Genomic DNA, 26777 nt, shown 5'->3' on the forward strand with positions numbered 1-26777 from the left:
TGGCCTCAATACTAACAAGGCATATGGGCCTGATGGAGTCCCTCCTGTTGTCCTCAAGAACTGTGCTTCTGTGCTTCCACCCTGCCTAGGTAAACTCTTTCACCTTTGTCTTTCGACTTGTACCTTTCCTTCTTGCTGGAAATTTGCTCTCATTCAGCCAGTCCCAAAGAAGGGTGACCATTCCCAGTCCTCTAACTACAGTCGTCTAATTTCTTTAACATCCTATGCCTCAAAAGTTTTCGAGTCTATTCTTAACAGAAAAATTTTAAAGCATCTTTCCTACCACATCCTCCTTTCTGATCGTAAATATGGGTTCCGTAAGGGACACTCCACTGGCGATCTTCTCACCTACCTTTCAGACTCCTGGTCATCCTCCTTTCGGGACTTTGGCGAAAGTTTTGCCATTGCACTTGACATCTCAAAGACTTTCGATCGAGTCTGGCATAAATCTTTAATTTCCAAACAGCCCTCTTACGGTTTCTATCCTTCTATCTGTGCCTTCATCTCTAGCTTCCTTTCTGGTCGTTCTACAGCTGCTGTTGTAGACGGCCACTTGTTCTTCCCCTAGATCTTTTAACAGTGGTGTTCCTCAGGGCTCTATCACCAACCCTCTTTCTTTTATTCATCAATGATCTTCTAAACATACCACGTTGAGTACACCGCTTCCCATCCGATCAGCGAAGTTAAGCAACGCTGGGTCTGGTTAGTACTTGGATGGGTGACCGCCTGGGAACACCAGATGCTGTTGGCATCCCTACGAGTCAAGTGGGGTTGGTGGAGGATTAGTGCCCCTCCCTGTAAAACAATTAACTCTAAGCCCTTGGCCACCCTGTTTGGGATACATGGCGTCTGGCAATGAATGAATGAATGAATCTTCTAAACTGTACATCTAATCCTATCCACTCGTACAATGATGATTCCACCCTTCATCTTTCCATTCGATTCCTGCAACGCCCATCTCAGCAGTTACTTCAACAAACAAGGCATGAGGCTATGGCACACCTAGTGTCTGACTTAGCTCGTATTTCTGACGGGTAAAAATAATCTTGTTGTTTTTAATGCATCAAAGACTCAGTTTTTACACCTATCATCCTGTCTGTCTCCCTCTGTCTGTATTTCCTACTTCCTATGATCTCCAGTCTTTCAAACACAGTGTGTCCAGGCATCTCAAATTGAATGGATCTTGAATTTGGCCCTTCTTTGTATTGTTTTTGTTTTTTTCTTGGAAAGAGCGTTCATGTGGGCCCAGCCTTTTATATTTTATACATATCTGTTTTGTATGTGTTTGAAATGTGCCATTTAGTACATCTCTACGACTCAACAAGTGGACTTTGAGGAAGCGGTGCTGCCCATATGCTATTTTTCCCGTATGTTATTCATAGTGAATGAATTCGCAGCGAATGTGCTTGTCTGGCACCCATAAACTCGTTCACAATGCGAGGGCATTGCACCTCCATCGAAAGCAAACCTATTGTGACAAATGAGGATGGTATCCTCCCCTCACAGCCTCAAGTTCTACCCACACAAAATATAACAAAAGCAGAAACAGTGTTACAGTGTAATGTGCTTATTATTACATGTACAAAAATAAAAGTTACATGCATCTAGGTACAATTGCTTATCTGACGAAGTTTCTGCACATACAGATGATTGCAGACTGCACTATGCTTTACAGATACAAAGGTTTTTTAATGCTGCCATATAGTGTACACTAGCAACTGACTGCGTACTAATACAAAGGGTTTTTCATGTTATCATACAGTATACACTAGCAACTGAATGAGTACTAATACAAAGGGATTTTAATGCTGTCATACAGTGTACAGTAGCAACTGACTGCGTACTAATACAAAGGGTTTTTCATGTCGTCATAAAGTATACAGAAGGAATTGATTAAGAACTAATACAAAGGGCTTTTCATGCTGTCATACAGTGTGCACTTGCAACTGGCTGAGTACTAATACAAAGGACTTTTCATGCTGTCCAACGTTATACATTAGCAACTGACTGAGTACTAATACAAAAGGTTTTTCATGCTGTCATACAGTGTGCACTTGCAATATTATGTAAACATTTACTGGACCTCAACCAAGTCACCAAGTAGCAGTAACAGACTGTGCTCACTATGGCAGGGTTGTTCATAGCTTTAATTTTTTATTCACCAATCATCAGTCACTTCTTGTCACAGTTTATCTGTGAAGAAAATCACCATCAGTATGTACAGTCGGCCTAAGAAGTGACAGCAGAGTATCCAGAAGATTTCGGTCAGCGATAATGCACATTCTCTACCTTATATCTTTACAAAGTGAAATCTATTATGTAAAACTGTCACAGAAAACAGTAAGTTAATGTCAAAGTAGCAGAACCCAATGAAATGCCATAAAAACACCCTTGCTTATTGCCTAACATATAATCAACACAGACATTGGGTACCAATACCAGTACCTGTGGTGACATGTGAAGGTGTGTGGCATGCAGGAGAACTGCTAGGTTCTCAGGGACTGGACTGTCAGTTCTATGGGCAAAGCTGAATACTATATTTAATTTTATACGACTTTCCTCCATCCGATTTACACTGTCCTGACTCAGCTAAAATACCCTCAATGTAATGGGCACCAAAAACGAGACAAAGGACACATTTGATACCAACAACAACTCCAACCATATCCCTCACTCCAACACATCCAAAAAGGTGTCCTTTCTCTGCAAACACACTTCAGACACATCCCAGACATGCCACAATTGCATTCATTCATCATTCATCATCTAATCCAATGCTGCCCCAGGAGGAGCAAAGGAGCCCAGGGTTAGTATGTGTGAGACCCTCATAACTACAGTTGCAACTTGCCAAATTTCATCCTACAAAACAGTACAGTGACTCAGGGAGTGCTGAGTAAGTGACACATGTTAGGTTTGGCCACCCCTATGGGTGTGGCAAAAAAACTGACAGAGAACACTTTCCTGCCACCAGCTGCACGTTATTTCCCTCAGCTGAATAAAATTCATTCTCATTTATCAGCATAGAATACCCACGTTTGACAACTGCTGTGAAAGCTAACTTATAGTTTCTGAATGCAGGTTGCTATAAAATAATAATAATAATAATGTAAAAACTCAAATACACAAGCAAACATAAATTAATATACAACTGTACCTCCTAAAACTGCCTCTAGTAGATGGAAGACTGAGATTAGATGAGTACAGAGCCACCTGCTGTCCCCCTGCATCATGCTGCTGCTGCTGCTGCTGTTGCTGCTGGGGAGGTGGCTGTGGTTGCTGCTGCTGCTTCTGCTGTGCTGGTTGTGACTGTGTCTGTTTCTGTACGTTGGAAGGTTGTTGGACTTGGGAATGGGATGCAATGACAACCTGAAAAAGAATACATTAGGGTGCTTTACAGGCAGGTCCCAATCTTACAAGCTAATTGGGAGCAAGGATTTTGCTCATTGGCCAAATTCTCGTTACACTAAGAGAAGAACTTATGAGAAAAATAGGGTTAGGAGCAAGGCCTCCATGCAACCTCCCCCTAAACCACCAAATATGACTATCTGATCACTTTAAGCTGGAATAAGGGGTTAATACATGAGGGCAATACATCTGAAATATAAAAACAGCATTAATATAAGCAGAATAACATAAATTATAGGTAGAGGGATGGGGTGAACAACCAGTCAAGTTAGCTCCAATGACCACCAACACCTATGACAGACAATTTTAAGCAAAAATAAAAAGTTAATACACATGAAATAATAAAAACAGCATCAAAAAATGGACAGCTGCAGCGCGAAACTCGTCTCGATTCTCGTAAGCTGGGATGGGGGGGGGGGTTACCTGCTCATTCAACAGGCGGTGGTGCAAATTTAAGACCTCATATTAGCGAATTCTCTTTAAGTGACTGCTCGTTAACAGGGACTTGCAGTATTATACAACATTTTATAAAACACACACACACACAATCAGCATAAAATACCCACAGAGACAATTAGGCAAGCAAACAATCTGACAGACCAAAACAGTGAAACTGAAGAGAAGATAACCCAAGTGAATGAAACTATGAGAAATTGGAAAGATGAAGTACAAACTACGTATGCAGAAATAGTGAAAGTAAGGAAAGACTTAGAAACAAAAGTTGAAGAAAAATGCATAATACTGTAATGATAATTATTAAAACCTTAACCCCTCCGTGACAAAGTCTAATGTCTCTAACTCTCAACTCAGTACAGCCATCTCCATAAATCAAGACTTATCTACGATCAATCAATGGCGACAAAACAACCTTGTCTCATTTAATGCTAGTAAAACTAAATACAGTAAAAGACCTTCAATCCGGAAAGCAGTAGCCCACGGACCTGCTGGATTATCAGATTTTCCGGACTATCAGACAGGTACCTGAAAATGTTAAAAACACACCCAAAAAGAATAACAATAAATTACTGTATAATAATTATAAAATGGTAATTTTCTTTACTTACCTTTGTAGTGTAGTGCAGATGTATGCTGTTTGGTCATATTAGTGCTACTAGTGTTGGGGTGGTACAGTAGTACCATCAATATTTTTCGATTATTTACCGATTTTTCTCTATTTTTTACAAAGAAAAGCTAAAAATGACCCTGGGCTGAAAATTCTGAACCATCGGATGCCGAATTATGGGAAGTTCACTGTATATACAATTTACTAATAGACAGACATTGCCAGATTTGTATACTACCTTCAATGCTACTAATATTTCCATCTCCAAAAGCACTGAAATTCTTGGTGTCTCACTTAAAAATGCCCTCAGCTGGACCTCTCATGTCAGGTCACTTGCTAAAACCGCTTCAAAGAAACTTGGGTTATTGTACAGAATCCGTAACTTCTTCACTGACGAGCAGTTAACTATAGTTTATAAGAGTCATGTGTGCTCTCAGCTTGAATATTGCTCACCCTTGTGGAGTGGATGTGGAGAGGTTGCATTAAAACAACTAGACTAAATTCAGAATAAAGCTGCTGGAATTATTAATAACTCTGCTATTATTAATAAACTACCTCCCCTACAAGTAAGAAATAATGTTGCCTCCCTTGCATTATTTTACACGTATTTTTATGGCAAATGCTCAGATGAAGTTGCATCCATGGTGCCATCTCTCCATGCCTTCCCTTGTGCTACACGGGCATCTGGCAGCACTCATGACTGGAATGTCACTCAGTCATATTCCAGAACTTCTGCCTATCAAAATTCTTTCATTCACCGAACTGCATCTCTCTGGAACTCAGTTCCCCAGAGTTGTTTCCCTTCAAACTTCAACCAACAGCAGTTCCAAGTCCAACTGTTATAGATATTTTATGAATGGAGGACATCAGTAATCTGGTGTATGGATTATTTTTTTTTACTCATTTGTTTTTTCTTCCTCTGTTGTTTAAAAAAAAAAAAAAAAAAAAAGCAACTGCGTGGGGCTTAAATGATGGAGTGTTAATGCCAACTTTAACATATGGATGTGAGACTATGGTAAGGCATGAAAATGAAAAGTCAAGAGTGAGAGCAGTGATGATGGGATTGCTGAGAAATGTATGTGGAGTACAGAGAGTGGACAGGATACAAAATGTGATTCGTGGAAGATGCGGAGTGAGGAAGTCTGTGGAAACCAGAATTGAAAAGAGTGTACTGGGATGGTATGGTGATGTGGAGAAGATGGATAACAACAGAGTGGTGAAAAAGGTATATCCATGCGAGTTTGAAGGAAGGAGGAGGCAAGGTAGACCAAGGAGAACGCGGAGGGATATGGCGTATAAGTGTGTGAGAAAGAGAGCTATGGAAGTCGGTAAGGCTAGGGAACTGACATGAGATCAAGCTGGCTAGTTGAATGTTGTAAGAAGAAGTGCATGATCTGGGGTTTGGCACCCCTTTTTAACGTGACAGCGTCCAGACTGACTCTATTGGATACATATATGTGAAGCTACAGAATGCTGTGAAAATTTTTGCTAAATTAGATAGAGCCAGGATTCCAGGGGCTTAAATGATGAGTGAATGGAAGCATGGCCCACTGGACTGGGCAAACTTGGGCTGTCTGGATGTTGCTACCCCTCACCCTACCCTCAGGTGGGAAAGGAGGTCTGGATGATGATGATGATGGTGATGATGATGATGATGATGATTTAAAATTATTATTATTATGTGCTCCATGATAGGTTTGATGTTCAACGGTCAAACACGAAATATTCTTTGTTGAGTTGCCTAGTTGTCCACACTGTTTTGTACCTTGTCTGATGGGCAAGAAACCATACCCCAAATGACAGTGTTCAGTCCACCTGTGACTAAAACACATTAATCTAAGTGTAAAAACATTTATAAATTAATCTTAACACAAAATTTGTCTAAAATATCAAAATTGGTTAAAAAAAAAAAAAAAATCATTGCAAAACCGGGGGTAGGGTGGTATTTCTACCCCCTTCACTATTCCGGTATATTGTATCGAGGGGTATCGTAAATCAGGGTTTGCCTGTATAAGCTAGGAAGTTCAACCCTACACATATCAGAAAAGGAAAAGGACCTAGGAGTAATTATCAATAACAGACTATCTCCAGCTGACCACATAAATGAGAAGGTACAAAACATGCACACACTGCTTGCTTACATGAGAATAGCATTCACATACATAAATGAAGACATGCTGAGAAAGATAACATCATCATTCATCAGACCAACCATGGAATATGCATTAGTGGTCTGGAATCCTTATCTCAAAAAACACGTAGATAAGATTGAAAAAGTTCAACGGGCTGCTACAAGATGGGTACCAAGCTTAAAGGATTTAAGCTATGAAGAAAGACTAGAAAAACTGAACCTACCAACATTACAAGAGAGGGGGAAAAGAGGAGACATGATTATACTATATAAATGCATCTCAGGGAAAGAGACAATAGATATCACTGAGTAAAAAACCTATGGGAAGGCATCAGCAAGCAGACACTGCAAAAAAAAACATGAAAAGAGAGGTGACAAGATGTAAGGAAATTCAGTTTCCCAAACAGGGCAACTGATCAGTGGACTGCACTACCCAATGAAGCAGTGTGTGCCAAAATATTAATAAATTTAAGGGTATGTATGATAAACATAGTTTAATACACAGGACAGTACGAGCCTGACTAATTCCTGTAAAGATACAATTAGGTCACACACACATACACACACATTTTTTAATATTTATATCTTTGTGACTTAAAAAGAAACATTCATCATTCATTTATCATCCAATCCAGTGTCACCCCATGAGGAGCATAGGAGCCCGGGACAAGGCAAATTGGTCCTGATATTTAAGATGAGAGTGACCAGCCTCACTCATCCCTGAGTGGCATTATGTAAGCAATCATTTCCAACCGCCCCTTGGATATAAGCCTACACCGGCTCAATCTAATTGGAGTGCCTTAATTACCCATTAAACCACCAGGTGCCATAATTTGGTTATATGGTTACCACCCAGCACAGTAAATGGATTCCTGGTGAACAGGAAACCATTTGGCTTGTCACTCAGTGTCGAGTCAACCCTATACAGAAGGAAGTGGAAAGAATGAAGGAAAGAAAGACAGAAGAGGAAGGAAAGAAATATGGCAGGAAGAGGGGAAAGGGCAGGCACTGGAGCAGCACTACATCGAGTGAGTGGATGATGAGCGCCCCCACCTACCACAACACTGGTTGCAAATGAAGTGAAGGCATCAGGAACCTACCTGATTCTGCTGAGGATGATGTGAAGTGTTCAGAGAGTAGGCTGACTGTGACAGGAGACCATAAGAAGGATCAGTCATTATCTGAGACCCTGATGACTCCACTCCTGCATTCATATGCCCAGTGGAATCTGCAGACTAAGCAAAATTTGGGAAAGATTAGTGACTTCAATTACCAAAATAATATTTATAAAAATGCAAGGCAATGCAATCACATTTCAATTTCCTTGAAAAGAACACTAACACGTGGTAAACTTGGTCACATAATTGTCTGAACACTGTGAACTTCACACTCATGCAAGTATTCCACATCAATAAAGTGCTAATAAAATGCAGATAGCTTTCCAATATTTAACAGACCTGGTGGATGTATGAGAGGTCAAACTGAGGCAATGTTGTGGAATATGAGGCCAATGCTCCCTGGTCTGCAGAGCTCCTCATTGTTAACTCCCCAAGACCACCTCGACTGTCAAGCTGAAACAGCATATCACATGCATAACAAGGCCTGGTGAATGATGAACATGGTGATTTTAGGATTGGTTGGGGATGTGTGGATAAAATATTTGCAATAAGACAGTGGGAAAGCTTGTGAAAGGGACCATAAGGTATTTATGGCATTTAGGAATCTGGGAAAAGCATATGACAATATAAAAAGTGAAGGACTGTGGAAGGCATTGCATATGTAAAGCGTGGATGGAAAACTGATGAATGCCATTAAGAGTTTCATGATGGTAGAGTTTCAGTAGGAGGGCATACACATGGCTTAAAATCACTATTGGAGGGTGCATGACGAACACAGTGATTCTGCGAGTGGTTGGGGATGTGTGGATAAAATACTTGCAGTAAGACAGTGAGAAAGCTTGTGAATGGGACTAGAAGGTATTTATGGCATTTATGGATCTCAGAAAAGTATATGACAATGTACAAAGAGAGGAACTGTGGAAGGCTCTGCATACGTAAAGTGTGGATGGAAAAACTGATGAATGCCATTAAGACTTTCATAAGTTATGTATCGGTAGGTGGGCATACACATGGCTTAAAATCACTACTGGAGTGATGCTATTCAATAATATACAAATATAATGGGTGAGGCTATGAGAGGTAACAAAGAGACAAAGCTGCTAATAAACAGTGAAGGGTCGAGTACCTCAATTGCTATGTATGCAGAACTTATGTTGCTTGTTGCTTGCCAATAATGGAGTTGAGCTTGGCAGACTGGTGTAGCTTTGTGGATGTCCAAGTGTCAGGCAAAAGTAATTGTGGACAAGAGAAAAGTGATGTTTCTTGAGAGGGGTGACTCAGAATGTGATACTAAAGTAAATGGAGACTTGGACTGGTGCGAGTACATACCTACATGATAATGACAGTAGAGAGGTACCTGTGCAAAGGACATAGAAAGAGTAGCATACAGAAGAAAAGTGGCAGGTGCTATAAAGGTCTGGAAACCGAGGTGTGCGTGTAGCAGCTGCATGTGGCTTGAAGGAGTTTTATTTTATGGGTGTGATGCTCTGGTGTAGCATGAAAATGAAAACTGAGGGAAAGCGAGGTGGATATGGCATTATTGAGGAATGCATGTGAAGTGAACAGAGTGGATTGGATAAGGAATCTATCTATCTATCTATCTATCTATTGCCAGACGCCTCAATCCCGTTTGGGGTGGCCACAAACAAATCGCCTCCAAGTCGCCCTGTCCCCCGCCATTTCACTCCCCTGCTCCCAACTCACACCCCCCTCTCTCATATACCTCTCCACCCCATCTCTCCATCTCATCCTCGGCCTCCCCCTCCCTCTTTCCCCCTCCACCTCACTCACATACACTCTCTTCGTCAGTCTTTCACCCTCCATCCTCTCCACATGGCCAAACCACCTCAGTGTGTTCCTCATAACGCTTCCTATCACATCCACATCAACACCACAACGCTCCTTTATATCCTCATTCGTCAGCCTGTCTCTCCATGTGACTCCACAGGCTCCTCTTAAATAACTCATTTCCACGGCTCTCACTCTTGACTTGTGTCCTTCCAACAACGTCCAAGCTTCACTTCCGTACGTTAGAGTTGGTATCACAATACTGTCATGTAGTAACTTTTTCACTTCCATGCTCACTTCCCTGTTTCTTATCACTGCTTTCAAAGAACCAGCAACCTTTCTTCCCTGCTGTACCCTTTCAAGCACTTCACCCTCCAAACCTCCATCCTTACTCATCACACTACCCAAGTACTTAAACGTACTCACATTTTCCAATTCCTCACCATCCAACCTTGCTGTACATTCACTGACTTCACCTCTCTCAAAGACCATCACTTTACTCTTCCCTACATTCACCTTTAGGATAAGGAATAATTTTATTAATGCAACATGTGCAATAAGGAAGTCTGGACACCAAAGTTGAAGAGTGTGTGCATAGATGGTACAGTCATGCAGAGAGATTGGGTATGAGTACGGTGGTGGCAAGGCTATATCTCATGAGTGAAGATGGGAGGAAGCACATTAGGCCAAGAAGGGGCATGGAAATGAAAAATCAGCGTGAAAAAGCATTATAAGGAGGCTGAATAGGCTAGAGAACTGACACTGGATGATGCTGGTTGAAAGGGCTTTGTACTGAAGTATACAGGCATGAATATTTACCTCCGCCAAGGAGATTATGTTTTACCCCATGCTGGTTTGTTTGTTTGTCTGTCTGTTAACAGGATTACTCTAAAAGTTATGAATGGATTTTGATGAAATTTTGTGGAAGGATGGGCCATGGGAAAAGGAATAAATTATTAAACTTTGGGCCAGATCCAGATCCACATCCGGAGTAGTCTGCACAGTATCTCCAAAAGTTCTCAATGAATTTCAATGAAATTTTGAGAAAAGGTGTGCCATAGACCATGAAAGAAATTATTAAATTTCAGGGCAGATCTGGATACTATATCCATGGATCCAGATCCAGGATTACTCAAAAAGTTAGGAATAGATTCTGCTGAAATTTTGTGGAAGGGTGGGTCATAGGTCAAGGAACAAATTACCAAATTTGGGGGCCAATCCAGATCTGGAGTATCCCGCACATTATCTCCAAAAGTTCTAAATGAATTTCAATGAAATTTTGTGGAGAGGTGGGCAACGGATGGAGAGAAAATTGATTAAATTTGGGGACAGATCCGGATTCAATGTCCACGGATTCAGATCCAAATCCTTTTTAATGGCAATGACATTGGCGGAGGCATGCATGCTCTAAGCACTTTCTAGTTAAGACTGTGATAGAATCTTGGCTCTTGGGGCTTAAATGGTGAGAGAATCAGAGGGAGACCAATGACAAATAGGCAATTATTTTTACAGTTCCCCATTTATCAAGCCTTTACTTGCTCTATGGACCATATCTCATCCCACCCTTAGTGGGAAAAGAGATTGGAATGATAATGAATATGATGAATGTTGACATTAGAAATTTTGCAGAATTCTGTCATTCTGACAGGCATAGTAATGCATGGGTAACAGTGATAGAACCATGTAAGGATATATTAGTTTGGAGATTGTTCTCTCAGTCACACAGTCAAGAGTTCTCAGGAAAAAGTAAAAGAGACGCTGCTGATTGGAAGGCACACTTCCATGCCTGTATGCATCAGCCTTATCATCAGCAACACCATGCCCCATTCAGGAGGCAAACACACATGTTTTAGGGATGTCTCACTGACAATCTGATGAAACCAACCTCCTAAAAAATTCCATCCATCATCCAATTTTACATTGCCCCATGAGAAGATTAGAAGCCAGGGGCTTGGCAAGTTGGTCCTGACATTTAAGGTAAGAATGACCAGCCTCCCTCATCCGAGTGGCATTAAGTGAGTGATAACCCCAACCACCCTTTGGATATAAACCTTCACTGGCTCAATCCGATTGGAGTGCTGCAATTACCCACTAAACCACCAGGCGCCATAATTTGGTTATATGGTTACCAATCAGTGTAGTAAATGGTTTCCTGGTGTACATGAAACCATTTGGCTTGTCAATCAGTGTTATCACCCAAAGGCAGAAAGAACAGGAAAGAATTAAGGAAAGAAAGACAAAAGAGGGAGTGTAAAGCCACCCGTAGGCAGAAGGATGAGGAAAGATTGAAGTAAAAAAATCAATACAGTGGAGCCCGGTGGTTAGCGATATCTTCATTCGTGGTTTCATGGTTTGCGGTGGCCTGCAAATATTCCCAAACACCAGGTTTTGCACAAAATCTCTTCCATTCGCAGCGAGAAAAATGTAAAACCTGCTCAAGGATGAGAGTTCTGTGGGTTTGTGCGGAAGCGGCAGACAGAAGAGACGTAGCACAGGATGAATGCGTTGCGTGGAGAGGCGAAGGCAAGAGAGGTAGAGGGTGGAGGTGCCAGAGGTGGCGGGGTGCAGTAGCCTCACCACCTGCCTCGGAAATTACACCCCTATCCCTTCCATTAAGCACCTCACTCCAGCCTTCCAAGCAAGTTTCCTTGTCTATTATGTACTTTGTATTAATACTGGTTTCTTTTCAGGGGTAATCAGTATATTCTGAATTGAGTAAATGGGTTTTAGGGGAAGTTGGCATGGGACTCAGAACCAATTAGCCCATTTCCATAGGATCAATGCCCCAAATTTAGAAGTTTACCCCGCACCATCCCAGGCATTTTTACAATTTTATACCCACCCAATCCCAGACCAAAAAAAAACAATCCAAAAGGACATATAAATCAAGGAAAAGCAAAAAAAAGAACTCCTTATAGGAGAAATAAGTGCAGGATGGCCATCCATCGTGTTTCTAGCCCAGTTTCCCAAGCCGTGAGCTATGTTTTCCCACCCAGCTGGGCGGGATGAGAGAGAATGGGGGAATCCCCGTTCTCAATATCCTTTCCCACTGGCTCATATTCCTCCCCAGAAGAGTCGTCCAGGTCTTCCTCTTCTATAGAATCACTAAATGAAGGGACAGAGGGTCCATGTGACAGTTTCTACTGCCTCCTCCAGTCCAATGAGGAGGAAAAATGGCGTGACTTCTGCGACATTCTAACACTGTGACGGACAGTGACACACTGATGTTACCCAGCCATGCAGAACCAAACTCAGTGCTACAAGTGCTTGTGCACAATGTTGCCAATACATTAAGCTCCTCCTTAGCAAAAAATCAGCTAGACTGAAGCAGTTAGAGACGCGCAACAGCCCTCGAATTTTGCTGTCGGCACCATCACGTCGCTGGGATTACTTGAGACGTTTTGTACCGTAGGCACCACGCCAACGGCGGGATTGTACGGGTTAATGGTTCGCAGAACTTTTCACAGAACCAATTAGGCATGAAATGCAGGGCTCCACTGTACAATAAAAATAATAATAATCCTGTCATACTGTGGTAGGTGGGGGCACTTACCATGCCACTCACTTAATGTAATGCTACTTTCAGATGGCTAAATAATAAGCCAAACATTTTCTTGTAACCTAAGATACTATTTACTGCTTTGGGTGGCAATCAAATAATCAACAACGGATGCCTGGTGATCTCACGGGTTAAAACACTCCCAACTGGATGTGGTCCATGAGAAATGAGCAAATGCTGAGGTTTACAGTTCACATAGTGCCACTCATGTGCCAGCAACTGCCAAGTGTCATTATCATCTTGAACAACTGAGGAGCTGAGCTCCTGTAATGAAAGAATCAAGGGAGAGATCTGACTGTAATGCTAACCATATCATGCGATGCACTGAGGTGGTGTGAGTGGTGGTGGAGCTGGGGGGTCATGACTGAGCTCTGGAGGTCTGGGATGGCCAGGCTGCGGGTCTCTGGGCCTCCACTCCCACCCTCCAGCACCTCTTGGTTTCGTTTGTAAAATGTGTGCTGTCAAAACAAGTCAGTTTATTAGAGGAAAATAGCAAATGAGTCATTGGTGAGACCCATATCCTGATGTAAACTAATAGGCACAGAAGTAACTGATAATCAATGCACTATATAACAGAAATACTTTTGAAAATTTATAAATTTTAAAATGTAAGCCTTTATTAGCATGTGTAAACTCTGGTTCAGTGAAATATATACAGTATACTGGTAGTACAGAATCTTCCTGGAAGGCACACAAACTTTATAGCTACTACTTGTTTTAGCTTCAAGAAAACTCATAAATTAAATGTAAAGTGGTATGTACTCCAATTTATTTATATACTTGAAAAGATCTTTACTCCATCTTTTATATGTGAAACAGGATTGGGATAATGATGACAAATGAATACTACTGTTTATGGATAAGGTTGTAGCAAAATACCGAGCACAGATTGTTATGGTTTTTTACCCAAATACAAGACTCCTAGAAAACCACTGGTTTAGTTACTGGCCCTTTTTGTACACTACTTCTTAATTAACATTTGCTCAGAATATTAACTAAGATGACACTGACCTTAGCATTAGTGTGGGGTTGTCTTGGCCCATATGAGATGGTATAACATACACATAAACTAAAATTGCTATACATGTAGTAATGCAACCAAAACCAGGAGCCTTGGAAGAGCTGTGGGAGTGCTTTTACCTCCAGCAGTCTCAGTAGGGGGTATGGTTTTTGCTTCCCCTCCCTGATGTAATTTTTCATTGGAATATTTATATTCCTCATGTCTTTATCACTGTGATATAAGGGTGGTGAGTACTGATGATGATACAAAAACGAGTATAAAAGTTGTGACACTGGTTATAACACAGTGATATCTACTCTCTACCCCACAGGAGTCATGATCTGTACATGATGATTTAGGAGTGTACAACGCATTACATCCACATACAGTACAATACGCCCGTACTGTCTGTTGTGAATGAAGATGTATATCTGGTTCAGCAACAGGTCACGGGGAAAGGACACCTTTGTATTCCCATCTGGTGCAATGTAGTGAGTAATTTAAGGCAGTAAGGTGGAAGAAGTTCTCCCAGTTCCTACCAGAGGAGCAACCAAAATTCTCTGAATTCGATATTCATCACATAGAACTAGGATTCCGGGGGCTTGAATGATGAGTGAACGTAAACGTGGCCCACTGGACTGGGCAAACTTGGGCTGTCTGGACACTGCTACTCCTCACCCTGCCCTAGGGTGGGAAAGAGTTCCAGATGATGATGATGATGAATATTTATTAACATCCACGAGTATGATTTTCAAACATGATTTTCACACCTAATATTAACCTTCCTGCCTTCCAAGATTTTAGCAAATGCAGAAAACATTTTCAATGACTTGTATGTTTATGAGGCTGTTTAATATTCTTTTGGTGGTCATTCCAATCTAACATTTTCTTCCTGTCTTCCAATTACAGTAGTTAGCATGGCAAATGTTGGAAACATTTTCACTGATTTGTGTGCTTACATGCCTGTTTAATATTATTCTGGTGGTGACCCTAGGTTTGAGTGATGATCCATGGACAATGCTACCCTTTTCGTTTCTTTCTTTGTTTTTTCCGTACATTACAAATACTGAATTTACTTCACCTGTGATTCTAAAAGGGGACAACTACCACAAATTTCACTGGCAAATGTTTTTAATTTCCAGCTTTTTTTCAAACTCTATTCAAATACTTTTCCACTAGTAATATGATCTAAGGTAGCTCCACCCTACTGATAAAGCAACCCCATTTCCGGTGATTATTATGGCTACCTTAACAAAAGCCACTCCAGCACCCAGCCCTACATTTATGAACTGCATATATGCAATAAGAGGTACTGGTATAGCAACACCAGTCAACTCTGAGCACTACGCAGACTTTCAAGATTGCAGAAGCTAAGAAATATTTAAAATGCCTAACCTAGCTATTTATATATATTCCAGCCAATGTTGAAAGAAAGCAAGTACAGATCCCAACAGATCCATTAGCCTGCATTACCTTGCTTTTTGACCCAAATATTCTGTAAAGCTTACACTTTTCAACTGCTGGGTGAATGAAATAATTAAAATAGTCATCCTGTTCATACCTAACAATGCTATGCAGCTAAACAGCCAAGTTTTACTCAGTTTTATAGATCTTGAAGAGTAAATGATGTAAATGTATAAAAGGCATTTGAAGAGCAGGGAAAAAAAAAAAAAAAAAAAAAAAAAAAAAAAAAAAAATCTGTTCTCCTGGAATGGTCATGTTGTGGTGAAAGAGTCTGTATATATCCACTAGGAAACTTTAACTGGGTCCAAACACAAAACAATACAAAAGAATAACATACTGCTATATATTTAAAATATTCACCCCAGAAAGATGAAACCTATCTGGCAGATATGATAATGATAAATTAAGTAATATAGTTAACGCAGATACTGTACTAATAAAAGGTATCAATGACTTATTACAATTTTGCCTGAAGACTAACTCACCTGCTTTACACACATCTTCCATACATACTTAGCAGCATCAGGTTCATCAAAAGTAAAGTGGACTGTCTCATCTGTGCGCTGACATTCTATCCCAAAGTTACGCTTGTTGTTCACCAGGTTGGTAATATCATTCCACCTGATGTAAAGAAATATACCCATTGTTGTTGTTGCTCATCAACAACAGTCTGTCTCCCTAAACATTCCCATCAACCACAGGCAAGCACCCACCCCTGCACGGTCGTCCCGTGCGGTGAACCAATGTTCCCTTGCAGTTGACAGCGGTACAAGGAAAAGTGTGGAGGTTTGGCTCTTGAGTGGATGCTGCATTTATGTCTTTCCATCCCATTAACAGGGGCACCATAGTAAGGCTCCACTTTACCCCATGATCTGGTTATACTGTTACTGCCCAGCATTGTAAATAGTTTCCAGGTTACAAGAAAACAATAAACATGTCACTCAGTGTACCACTTGAAGCTGAAAGAAGGGTAACAAAATGTGACAGGAGGGAAAGGGAGAAGAAGGAAGAGAGGAGGGCAGACACAGTAATAAAATGATAATGGTGAAGAAGTAGGCAGTACAACATCAAATAAATGGATGACGGTTACCATCACCTATCATCTAGAAATAAACCACTAAACCAAAAATACTATAATGCTGGATAAATGAATTATTAAGGTCTACTGGTAAAATTATGACAAATTAAACAAACTTGGAGCTATCATTTACACTAAAACAACTAATTTCACTATTGATGATATCATCACGAAAAATGCTCGTGAACCATTCAAACACACCAATTACGATGTAACACAAGTTTTAAAAACTTATAATATGAAAAAGTAAATGCACCTATATGACAACAAGCTTCATACACAAGAAAAGTTGCAGCCACAAATACTGATTAACTTCATTGCAGCAAATAATGAGACTGCCTGCAATGACTTTAAAATCCCAGTTATGTGACTGTCAGAGTCCAATCAGCTTGTCAAGATATTGTGTACGTGGTGAGATTACTGCCTCCAACTGTACTCATTATTAAGTAACATGATGACAGAAGAGAGACCTGTAGAAAACATGAGTGTGTCCAGCTGCCGGTCTCACGTCAATACCCATGAGTGATGTCCCCAGGTATACCTCACTCCCACGCTCATCCTGGTATATACATAAAGAAAGTAGTGAGTGACACCCCTAAAATATTGGTTACAATATTTATCTAAAAATTATATATGCAATATGTCTCACTATTACCGTACTGATATAAAGGTGTACTGTTACTCAAATGAAATACTAAAACACAACTTGCAAATACTGAAAGAAGTGAAGGCTGGCCACAAATGACTCTGGGAAATACTACCTTGAGTTAAATGTGGCTACAAAATTGCAACAAACCACTCAAGCTAAACACTGAGGCAGAAAATTCAGCAAAAAATTACAGTCACAGTCCAATTTGTGACTCTCACATTGTTACATATCTTACAACCATCCATCCACCCATCATCCAATCCAGTATTGCCCTCTCGGAAGCATAGGGGTCCAGGACTAGGCTACTCATTCCAGACAGTTAAGGTGATCAGTTGCTCACCTGAGTGATATAACATAAACAATAAACCTTAACCATCCCTTGGAAGTATAAATCAGATATTTCTTTTTTCTTAACAGCTTCCAGCAACTGCTTTCAAGTAATCAGCTGTTCTGGCATTTGATTAAGCTTTCAGTTAATAGAAAACATCAGCTATACCATGGCCAATCTCATTATGGGGATTCCTTAAGTGAAAGAGTATCATTATCAGAACTGACTGACTGATTCTGTCCATGTTCAGTGTTGTGAACAAGGACTATATATCCATACACTTTAAGATGGTTCATGAAAGACTTTGTAAATCAAAAATGAAACCCTGACAGTTATCTTATAGCCACAGCACCAATTACTTGACATACTGCTTCTCAAGCCACACATAACCACATATAATTTGCATTAGGAACATAAAATTAACCTCTTAAATCTGGTTATGTAATGTATATTTTATTCTCCTTGCCTCCATATGGTTTTATTCAAATTAAGACAGACTCAGCACCAAATGGGTTAATGATGGCTATTCCTGTGTCTACCTCTTCCAGTTAAAACGCCTTCTCCTAAGCTGGATAAAATTTCTTGGAAATGGCAAAGATAGAACAAACAGTAAGAAATCAGAATGGATGTGGCTATTCAAGAAGAAACACTGGACTGGTACAAACATCATTACTGTCTCACAAAATACACAACAGATTAAAATGGCCAAATTCTTCAAGCCAAGGATAAATAGCATGGTAAAAATTTTGGTCAAATATATAAACTATTTCTTACAGCAGAAGAACACAGATAAAAATGACCACATGAAATGACAATAAAAACAAGAGTGAGAACTAGTACTCCACTTGATGTGAAAATAAAGTTAATGTTTGATTAGCTATACCATCCAAGATATGTGTTTATAAACCTATGGGACATAAAGTATTTCTTACTCTGAACAAAATCATCTTGCATTACAAAGAATAAAAGTTAAGATCTGTGATGATCTGTAAGGGATACTGAACACTGTTTTTAACCCTCTTGGAAGAGAAAGCCTCCCTTAAGAAGTATACAAGAATTTGGTGGGTGCAAGAATAAAAGAGTTAAAATTTCTCCTTTCCACATGTGGTTCAAATGTTAAGAATCATGAAACTAAGTAACAAAAAATAAAAATGTGAGTTTTCACAGTATAAAATGGCAGACAAATGCATGAGCCCAGCTAGTAATAATAACTTTCTGATCCATGCCATGAATGTCTCCTGTACATGTCTACTGATATACAGAGCAGTTTGTCTTGTCAGAATATTGTGTATGCTGTATTCCTTACGTAAATTATGATGAGCTGTTTGTGGGAGACATGAAAATATGAGTTTTTAAGGAGAAAACAAAAACCAGAAGTTTGAATCCAACATGCAAAGTTTCTTACCCTTGCCATGAAAGTCTCCTGTCCATATCCATCCAACTGCTGAGCCTCTAGGATATAGTAGGTTTCTGCCAGGGCCTGAGCCAGTGACTGCAGGGATGAATACTGCCAAACCACTGCCTCTACCAATGCTCCAATTTCACCCTCGCCTCCTATTTGCTGTACCCAACACAAACATACATAAGTGCATGCAAAATAGGCTACACGATAAAAGTAATTACATTCAAAATGAAACACATAACTGCACTGAAAATGAATAAGAGTGATACATAACATGAATTACTAGAGACGTGAGCTTTAAGATATAAGCCACATTTCACTGATCACTATTAAGCGCACTGCACACATACGGGTATACTTAAGTGAAAGTTAACTCTTTCAGGTTCCTGGGCTGGGCAGATTATGTCTGTGCTAGAGTTAGCCACTCTCATGCTGACCTACATCTTAGCTGCGTGATATTTTTCTTTGATCCCTCTGTGTAAATACACTTTTCAAGATAGAATGTTGGTTTTGGTGTCTTTTTAAAGCCGAATAGTTGTACTTAATCGCAGTATGTTCAAAAAAGGAAAACAAAGAAAATAAAATGTCAAAATAATGAGTTGAAGTTAGGTGAATACCAAAAATCTTATAGCTTGCCGTAGAAAATTTTTCAGCAAAAAATAACTAATGTTGATATGTAAATCTGGTTTAAACCATGAAAAAATACAATAAACTGCACTTACAATGGTATATAGACTACAGTAATTTTTCATTTTTATGCACAGTAAAGTGAAAGAGATTAAAATTTTATTTTAGTCTCAGCCGCATATTCTCTTCACAATGTTTTTCTTTGATCGGTCAATGTAAATACACTTTTTATGACGGAATACTGGTTGTGGTGTTATTTTGAAGCTGAACAGTTGTACTTTATCGTAGTATGTTCGTAAATGGAAAATAAAGAAAATATAAGTCAAAGTGACGAGCTGAAGTTAGGCAAAAACCAAAAATTCTAAACCTTCCTGTAGAAAAATATTTGCCAAGAAGAAAGTCATAAAGAAACAAAGCCATGAGTCAGACCAGGCGTGCAGTGCCTCACGCATAGAGCAACCATTCCTTGACGTCATGCTCGACCATTTTTGTTATGATGCGTAAACACGATTTAAGGTGAATATTTTACAAAAGATTCTTAAAATGACAATTAAAGTGTCATCGGAATCTCTGAGGTTGGATTTGAAATGACAATCAAAATCATCATTGGAATCTCAAAGGGTTAAAATATATTACAAAACAACACAGAGTGTACTAAAACAAAGTGAATAACATTCCTAACAATAAGAACCAACCTTGGGAAAAAGCATGAAGTCCTTGAGGTACTCTGCTGTGTGCCGGTCAGGCTGGTGATCGCCAAACTCCGCTGCAAAAAATAAAAATTCCATTATTAAACAATGTAAAAGAGCACAACCATCATCTTCGGGGAGAGGGGGGAGTGAAAGTACAAAAGTGGGAACGCTATAATACTATCAACAGCATGCCCAGTCAAACAAACTAGACATTCATACATCAAGTCCCTGGAAACATGGCTCTATCTCACAGACCTAGCCATCTACGTCTTGACAGATGCACTTTTAAAAGATTCAATTCACATACACCTGCATACTGTACAAATTATACTCATAGGCAGGTATTATCAGAAACTTCTATACTAAAAAAAAAAAAAAAAAAAAAAAAAAAAATCTAAACTTACTCAGTGGTAATGTTCACTCATCAAAATCCTTTATTTCTCCATCAAGAGCACAGGGCCTAGGGGCAGGCTACATACTTAATTAAGACGAGAGTGGTCAGTGCCTCATTCCTGAGTGGCTTTAACTGAGCAACTGACCTCCAATGCCCCTCAGATATATAAAAAGGTCATGAATTACCCTAGGTTGCCAAATCAAACTCAGTTGCCATTCATCACCACTCCCTTCTAAGGAGAAGCCTTCACACGATGGCACTGTGCATTCCAAGAGAAGCAACTGTGACATTCACCCAGGAGCAAAGACTCCAACTTTCAATCATGCACCTTGCCATGGGAAGGACCCTGGTCCAACCCTGGTGCCAGATCCCTGCACAGTGTATGTACCATACTGTGCCTGGCGAACAGCCCCACAGGAGCAGCTCCTTCCCTATTGTTGGTAGGTCTGCTCAGCTACATAGAGATCAGGGTTATGCAGCAACAACCACTCCCTCCTGCATCTCGAAGCTCTAGGATTCTGTTTCTTCATCATTCTACCACTTTCTCGCTCTCCAACTCCTCATTATCCCACCAACTTATCACTTTTCAATCTTCATGAATTCAATATAGCTTGTAAATTATCTCAATCCCTCTACACTGCTTAAAAAAAAAGGGAGGGGGTAGGGTCCAGAAATTGGAAAGAAAAAGTATTGTATAAATGTAGGATAACTCATAAAAAGTCCCCAGTGCAAAGACTAACATTACCTTGGAGGCTGTATGAGGCAAGAAGAACAGCTTTCTCATGGTTACACCGCAGTTTGCCTTCAAGGACATCTTGCTTCACTTGCAGGAAGTAGTGAGATCTGAGAGGTAGCCAGGGGTAAGTTCAGAAACATCCCTTAAATTTCGGTTTCAGTATATTAAAGATTTTAATGACTATCAATTTTTATTCAATCCAGAGTATGTCCACGTGACATCACCAAACAACAACACACTTTGCCAGACATGGTAGCTTGTACTAATGACAATGGGGATGAAGTGTCAAGTGCCTGTTTATAGCGGTATATGAAGCCAAGGCAATGTTCTGGTTCACAGATTTTCATCCGAAAATTAAAGAAGACAAATCAGAGAAGCTTCTAATTATGAAAAAAGAAAAGGAATAAGCAACAACATAAACAAATAAAACAAAATATAAGGTAGATCTATTGCTCGGTGCTAGGTGGTGGCGACCATCATCCACTCACTTGATGTGGTGCTGCCTACTTCCTCCTTCACCTTCATAATTCTTTTTCTGTGTCTGCCCTCCTCTCTTCCTATTTCTTCCATTTTTCTTGTCACCTTTTACTCTTCTTTCCTTTTCAGGTGGCTTTACACGGAGCAACAAGCCTAATGCTTTTCTTTAAACCAGGAAATCATATACAATGCTGGTTGGTTACTATATACCCAACCCACATGTGCTCCCTACATGTCAACAAGTAAGCTGGGGGAGGGTTAATGCCCATCCTTGTAAAACAACTAACTCAAAGACAAACAGCCACTCCTTATGCAATCATGGTGTCTGGCTTAAGACAGGCAAATATACAGAACTACTGGTAACACAATACCGTAACCAAGGCTCATGAACTGGGTGATGCACCAGCAGACTCTCATCTCAGGAAAGCACTATGGCTAATTATTTCATGTGCATGTTTAAATAAACTATTAGCCCCTAAAGTACTATGAAAGATGATCGTCAGTTTGCTAGTTTGTCATGACGATCACAGAACATCTGTCAAAAACTGCTGAGCACTAAGCCAGCCCCTTTCATGAAGTAAATTGTTTCTACCCAATCAGAACTAAGGGATGAGGTGGAGGGAAGGAAGATCCTGCCCTCTCACCAGGTCTGTGGCCCCCCCACCCCCAGCCACTTCTCCACCTCCCTCTGGCTGATTGGATACAGCCTGCTCTGTCCCCTCCCACCCAAACCATCCACCAATACCACATCTACATGGTATGGGGGGGGGGTGTCTCATCTCCCCTCACCTCCACCAGAGGCCCCCCACCCCACCTCCATTTTCCTCCCCCTCAGTCCTTTGTAATCCTGGCCATGATCAGCCTGTGTCTGTGTACTCATAATTTTTTTCTTTTTCTTTCTCTTTTTTTCTTTTTTCTTTTTACTCATGCTGACTCCTGCACCTAGTGTCATCAATGAAAACATATTTTACGTTGATTTCACTGATTTTCGTATGGTTCATTGGTGATAATTAGTTTTTTGCCAAATTTTTTGAGTCTGGATTTATTTATTCTTTATCTATTTTTTTTACTCATGCTGACTCCTACACCTAGTATCATCAGGAGAAACAGATTTTACAATGATTTAATTGATTTTGGTAAGAGTCTCTGGCAAAAATTACGTTTCCATCGATGTTTTCCTGTTTTCTCGCTTACCATGAGGGGGGACTTTTATAATCTTTGATAGGAGGTTTTGCGGTAACCATTAGGCCTGGGGGACTGGGATTGGCATTTTCAGGTGTGTAAATTAAAGATCTTCAGATCTGCAAGAAAAATTTTTATCTAGGAATAACTTAAAAATCAACCCCAAATTGCAGCTGTGGTGGGACATAGCCTCAGAAAAATGAGGTCTTTTGGGGTTAAAGACACAAATTTACTGATACTGTTGTGATCATCATTTAATGAAAATATTCTACTCAGAACACAGGTACTGTAAAATCTTTTAGATAGCATTCATTGTAGATTGGACATAAATAGCATCATCTGCTACACAACTGCTGAATGATGACTACTGCGGGTTCTCAAACTTTGCATAATTAAATCTGAACAACTTGATTTTTGATGGCACATCAAATATCTACCAAGTCCCAGTTTTTTTTATGACAAACTCGCAATTTTTGACAGGTCGAGGCTAGAGTATGGAATTTGAAATGTGTCTAGAGCCACTTGGTTTCTGCCTGCAAACACAGTCTGGCTACATAGAACTGAAAAATTACAGTTGCCAATCAAAATGTAAACACGAGTCATAGTTAAAGACCATCTGTTGAAAAGATCATGGCCATTATTTCTGTTGAACTGGCTATATACGGTGAACACTCAAGTTACGATGGCTGTTTTTGTGACGATTCAAATTTACATTATAAAACTCAGGAACTTATTTAAGTTACACTTTTATGGCATTTGTATTTACGTCAAAATTTTGCCATGTAAAATTAATTCACTAAAGTTAGAAATATAACATGAGCTGCACCATTAATGGTGTATATTGCATTAGCTGTTCACATGGTCATGGAAGAGGTCTCATGTGGTAAAGGAAGCAGTCTCACCTGGTCATGGATGCAAGCAGTGACACTCTTGCCCCACCAAAATAACTCGTGCATAGCAACATTGTATGTCACACATTAAATACTATCTATCTATCTACTGTATTTATTGCCAGATGCCTTAATCCTGTAAGGGGTGGCCACAAACAAATCGCCTGCATGTTGCCCTGTCCCCCGCCATATCATTGCCCTGCTCCCAGCTCACACCCCTCTCTCTCATATACCTCTCCACTCCATCCCTCCATCTCATCCTTGGCTTCCCCCTCCCTCTCCCCCCCCTCCATCTCACTCACACTCTCCTCGTCAGTCTCTCGCTCTCCATCCTCTCCACATGGCCAAACCACCTCAGTGTGTTTCTCCTAATGCTTCCTATCACATCCACATCCACACCACAATGTTCCTTCATTTCCTCATTTGTCAGTCTCTCCATGTGACTCCACATGCTCCTCTCAAATAACTCATTTTCACTGCTCTCACTCCTGACTTCTGTTGTTAGAGTTGGTACCGCAATACTGTCATGTAGTAGCTTTTTCACTTCCCTGCTCACTTCCCTGTTTCTTATCACTGCTTTCAAGGAACCAGCAACCTTTCTTCCCTGTTACACCCTTTCAATCACTTCACCCTCTAACTTCCATCCTTACTCATCACACTACCCAAGTACTTAAATGCACTCACATTTTCCATTTCCTCCTCATCCAGCCTCACTGTACATTCACTGACTTCTCTTCTCTCAAAGACCATAACTTTACTCTTCCCTACATTCACCTTTAGATTCCGTTTCTTATACAATCTCTCAAACTCATCCACCAAGCCTTGCAGCTCCTCTTCATCTTCACTTAACAACACAGTATCATCTGCAAATAACAGTACAGGTAGTTTCCAAACACTGCCCTCATCTCACTAGGGCTGCTCCAACATCTACTGCCCTACCTTGTATCTCTTTTATAACCCCATCCATATAGACTGAACAGCCATGGAGACATGACACATCCTTGTTTCAATACAACCTTCAAATAGAAAAATTCACTCAATTTAATATTAACCCTTTAACCGCGGGTGTCATTCCAGAATGACGTTGCAAAAACTGGACCAAACCGCGGGTGTCATTCTCGAATGTTTGTGAATATTTTGAATACCCCGCATTTTTTCCGTGCGCCAATTGTTTCAAGGGAGAGTAGCTATTAAGTTCTTTCACTCCAGCCAACCCCCACCTCCCTCTTCCCCCCCCTGGGGCCCCACCTCCCACCCCCTGGGCCCCCCACCCCACCCCTGACCAAGCGTGCATCAGTATCTGTCCAGCTGTGTGAGTGACAACACATGTTGATGTGGCAGTGAAGTGCAGGCAATTACAGTGCCTTTTACCTGTCTCAGTGAACACAGAGTGGGTGTTTATCGTATGTGCAGTGTTCATATATGTTTATAGTATTATTATCAGAATGTGATTGGCATTTGGTAATGGTGTGTGAGCGAAAAATAGTGATTACAACACCGCTGATGTGGCAGTGAAGTGCAGGCAATTACAGTGCCTTTTACCTGCCTCAGTGAACACAGAGTGGGTGTTTATCGTATGTGCAGTGTTCATATATGTTTATAGTATTATTATCAGAATGAGGTTGGCATTTGGTAATGGTGTGTGAGCGAAAAATAGTGATTACAACACCGCTGATGTGGCAGTGAAGTGCAGGTAATTACAGTGCCTTCTACCTGCCTCAGTGAACACAGAGTGGGTGTTTATCGTATGTGCAGTGTTCATATATGTTTATAGTATTATTATCAGAATGAGGTTGGCATTTGGTAATGGTGTATGAGCGAAGGTAATGATGTGTGAGCGAAAAATAGTGATTTTACACCCCTCACTTCTAACGGCACTGCCCGTCCTGTGAAAGTCAACAAAGTCATGAAACCTACATCAATGGAAAGCTGAAGGTTAGTACTTTCTAATGGTACCTTATTTTTTTCTCTAGCTTTATTCTGTGCAGAGTTATTAAGGTTTAAAGGTTTGTTTACATTTGGCTGAAACCCCCGCGGGAGAGGACAGTCAGACCAAAACAATACCCGCGGTTAAAGGGTTAAAAATGAGTGAAATAAAGACACTGAGTGAATGGTTGTGCATTCTGTGTATCCTTTCAGTTACAAATTAAAATGCCTCGGTCCAAGTCTAGCCTGTGCCTAAACAAGATGTGAACAGCAGCGTTATATATTGCACACCGTATTATTTACGGGTAATGTAACATTGGAATGAATGTAATAAAGACATCATGCAAACAACTATGCAGGTACCAGCTATGTGTAATTGTTCTTTTAAGACAAAATGTATTTATGTGCCATTGGACACAAACCAGGACAAACAATCCTAACCTAGTGGACAATGATTGCTTTCAAAAGGACATGAATAAAAAAATAAATAAATAAACTAATAAATATATAAAAGTGAATCACCTAACCAATGATTCACTGAAAATAACTATGCAGGGTGAGAACACCCAAAATAAAAGAAGATAATGCACAACAACTCAAAATTATGAGAGGCAAAGACCCAACCAAGATCTAATGAAGTTCTTTGAACTTGGACATGACCACAGGAATCAATGATCGGACCAAGATGATGGACTCATTCCAGTATTAATAGTCTTTTTTTTTTTTTTTTTACATTGCCACAACATGATTTCAGTTTTATTTATTTATTTTTTTAAAACACTGTTACATGATTTCCTCATTAGGTTGTTATTAAGAATCCAGTGGCAAGTAATTACTGATTTTGTAATACCAGTATACTGAAAGGGAG

General features: G+C 40.2%; 1 protein-coding gene and 1 pseudogene across 1 annotated transcript in view; one reads left to right on the forward strand and one right to left on the reverse strand.

The window, feature by feature from the left end:
• Positions 1-26777, reverse strand: part of Pez (protein tyrosine phosphatase non-receptor pez) — a 76610-nt gene that overhangs the window by 41240 nt on the left and 8593 nt on the right. The window contains exons 4-12 of the mRNA XM_080276591.1: positions 21444-21541; positions 20308-20378; positions 18989-19144; positions 17077-17165; positions 16014-16149; positions 13373-13522; positions 8057-8170; positions 7700-7834; positions 3155-3366 (exon numbers count right to left, since the gene is read on the reverse strand). Of these exons, the coding sequence (XP_080132717.1) occupies positions 3155-3366; positions 7700-7834; positions 8057-8170; positions 13373-13522; positions 16014-16149; positions 17077-17165; positions 18989-19144; positions 20308-20378; positions 21444-21541 (1161 nt within the window). The remainder of the gene's footprint in view (positions 1-3154; positions 3367-7699; positions 7835-8056; positions 8171-13372; positions 13523-16013; positions 16150-17076; positions 17166-18988; positions 19145-20307; positions 20379-21443; positions 21542-26777) is intronic.
• On the forward strand, positions 633-751 carry LOC145405125 (5S ribosomal RNA; annotated as a pseudogene).

The sequence above is a fragment of the Coenobita brevimanus genome, chromosome 65 (genome assembly GCF_032717465.1).
Source record: "Coenobita brevimanus isolate Jiangsu-jjx chromosome 65, ASM3271746v2, whole genome shotgun sequence".
NCBI lineage: Eukaryota > Metazoa > Arthropoda > Malacostraca > Decapoda > Coenobitidae > Coenobita > Coenobita brevimanus.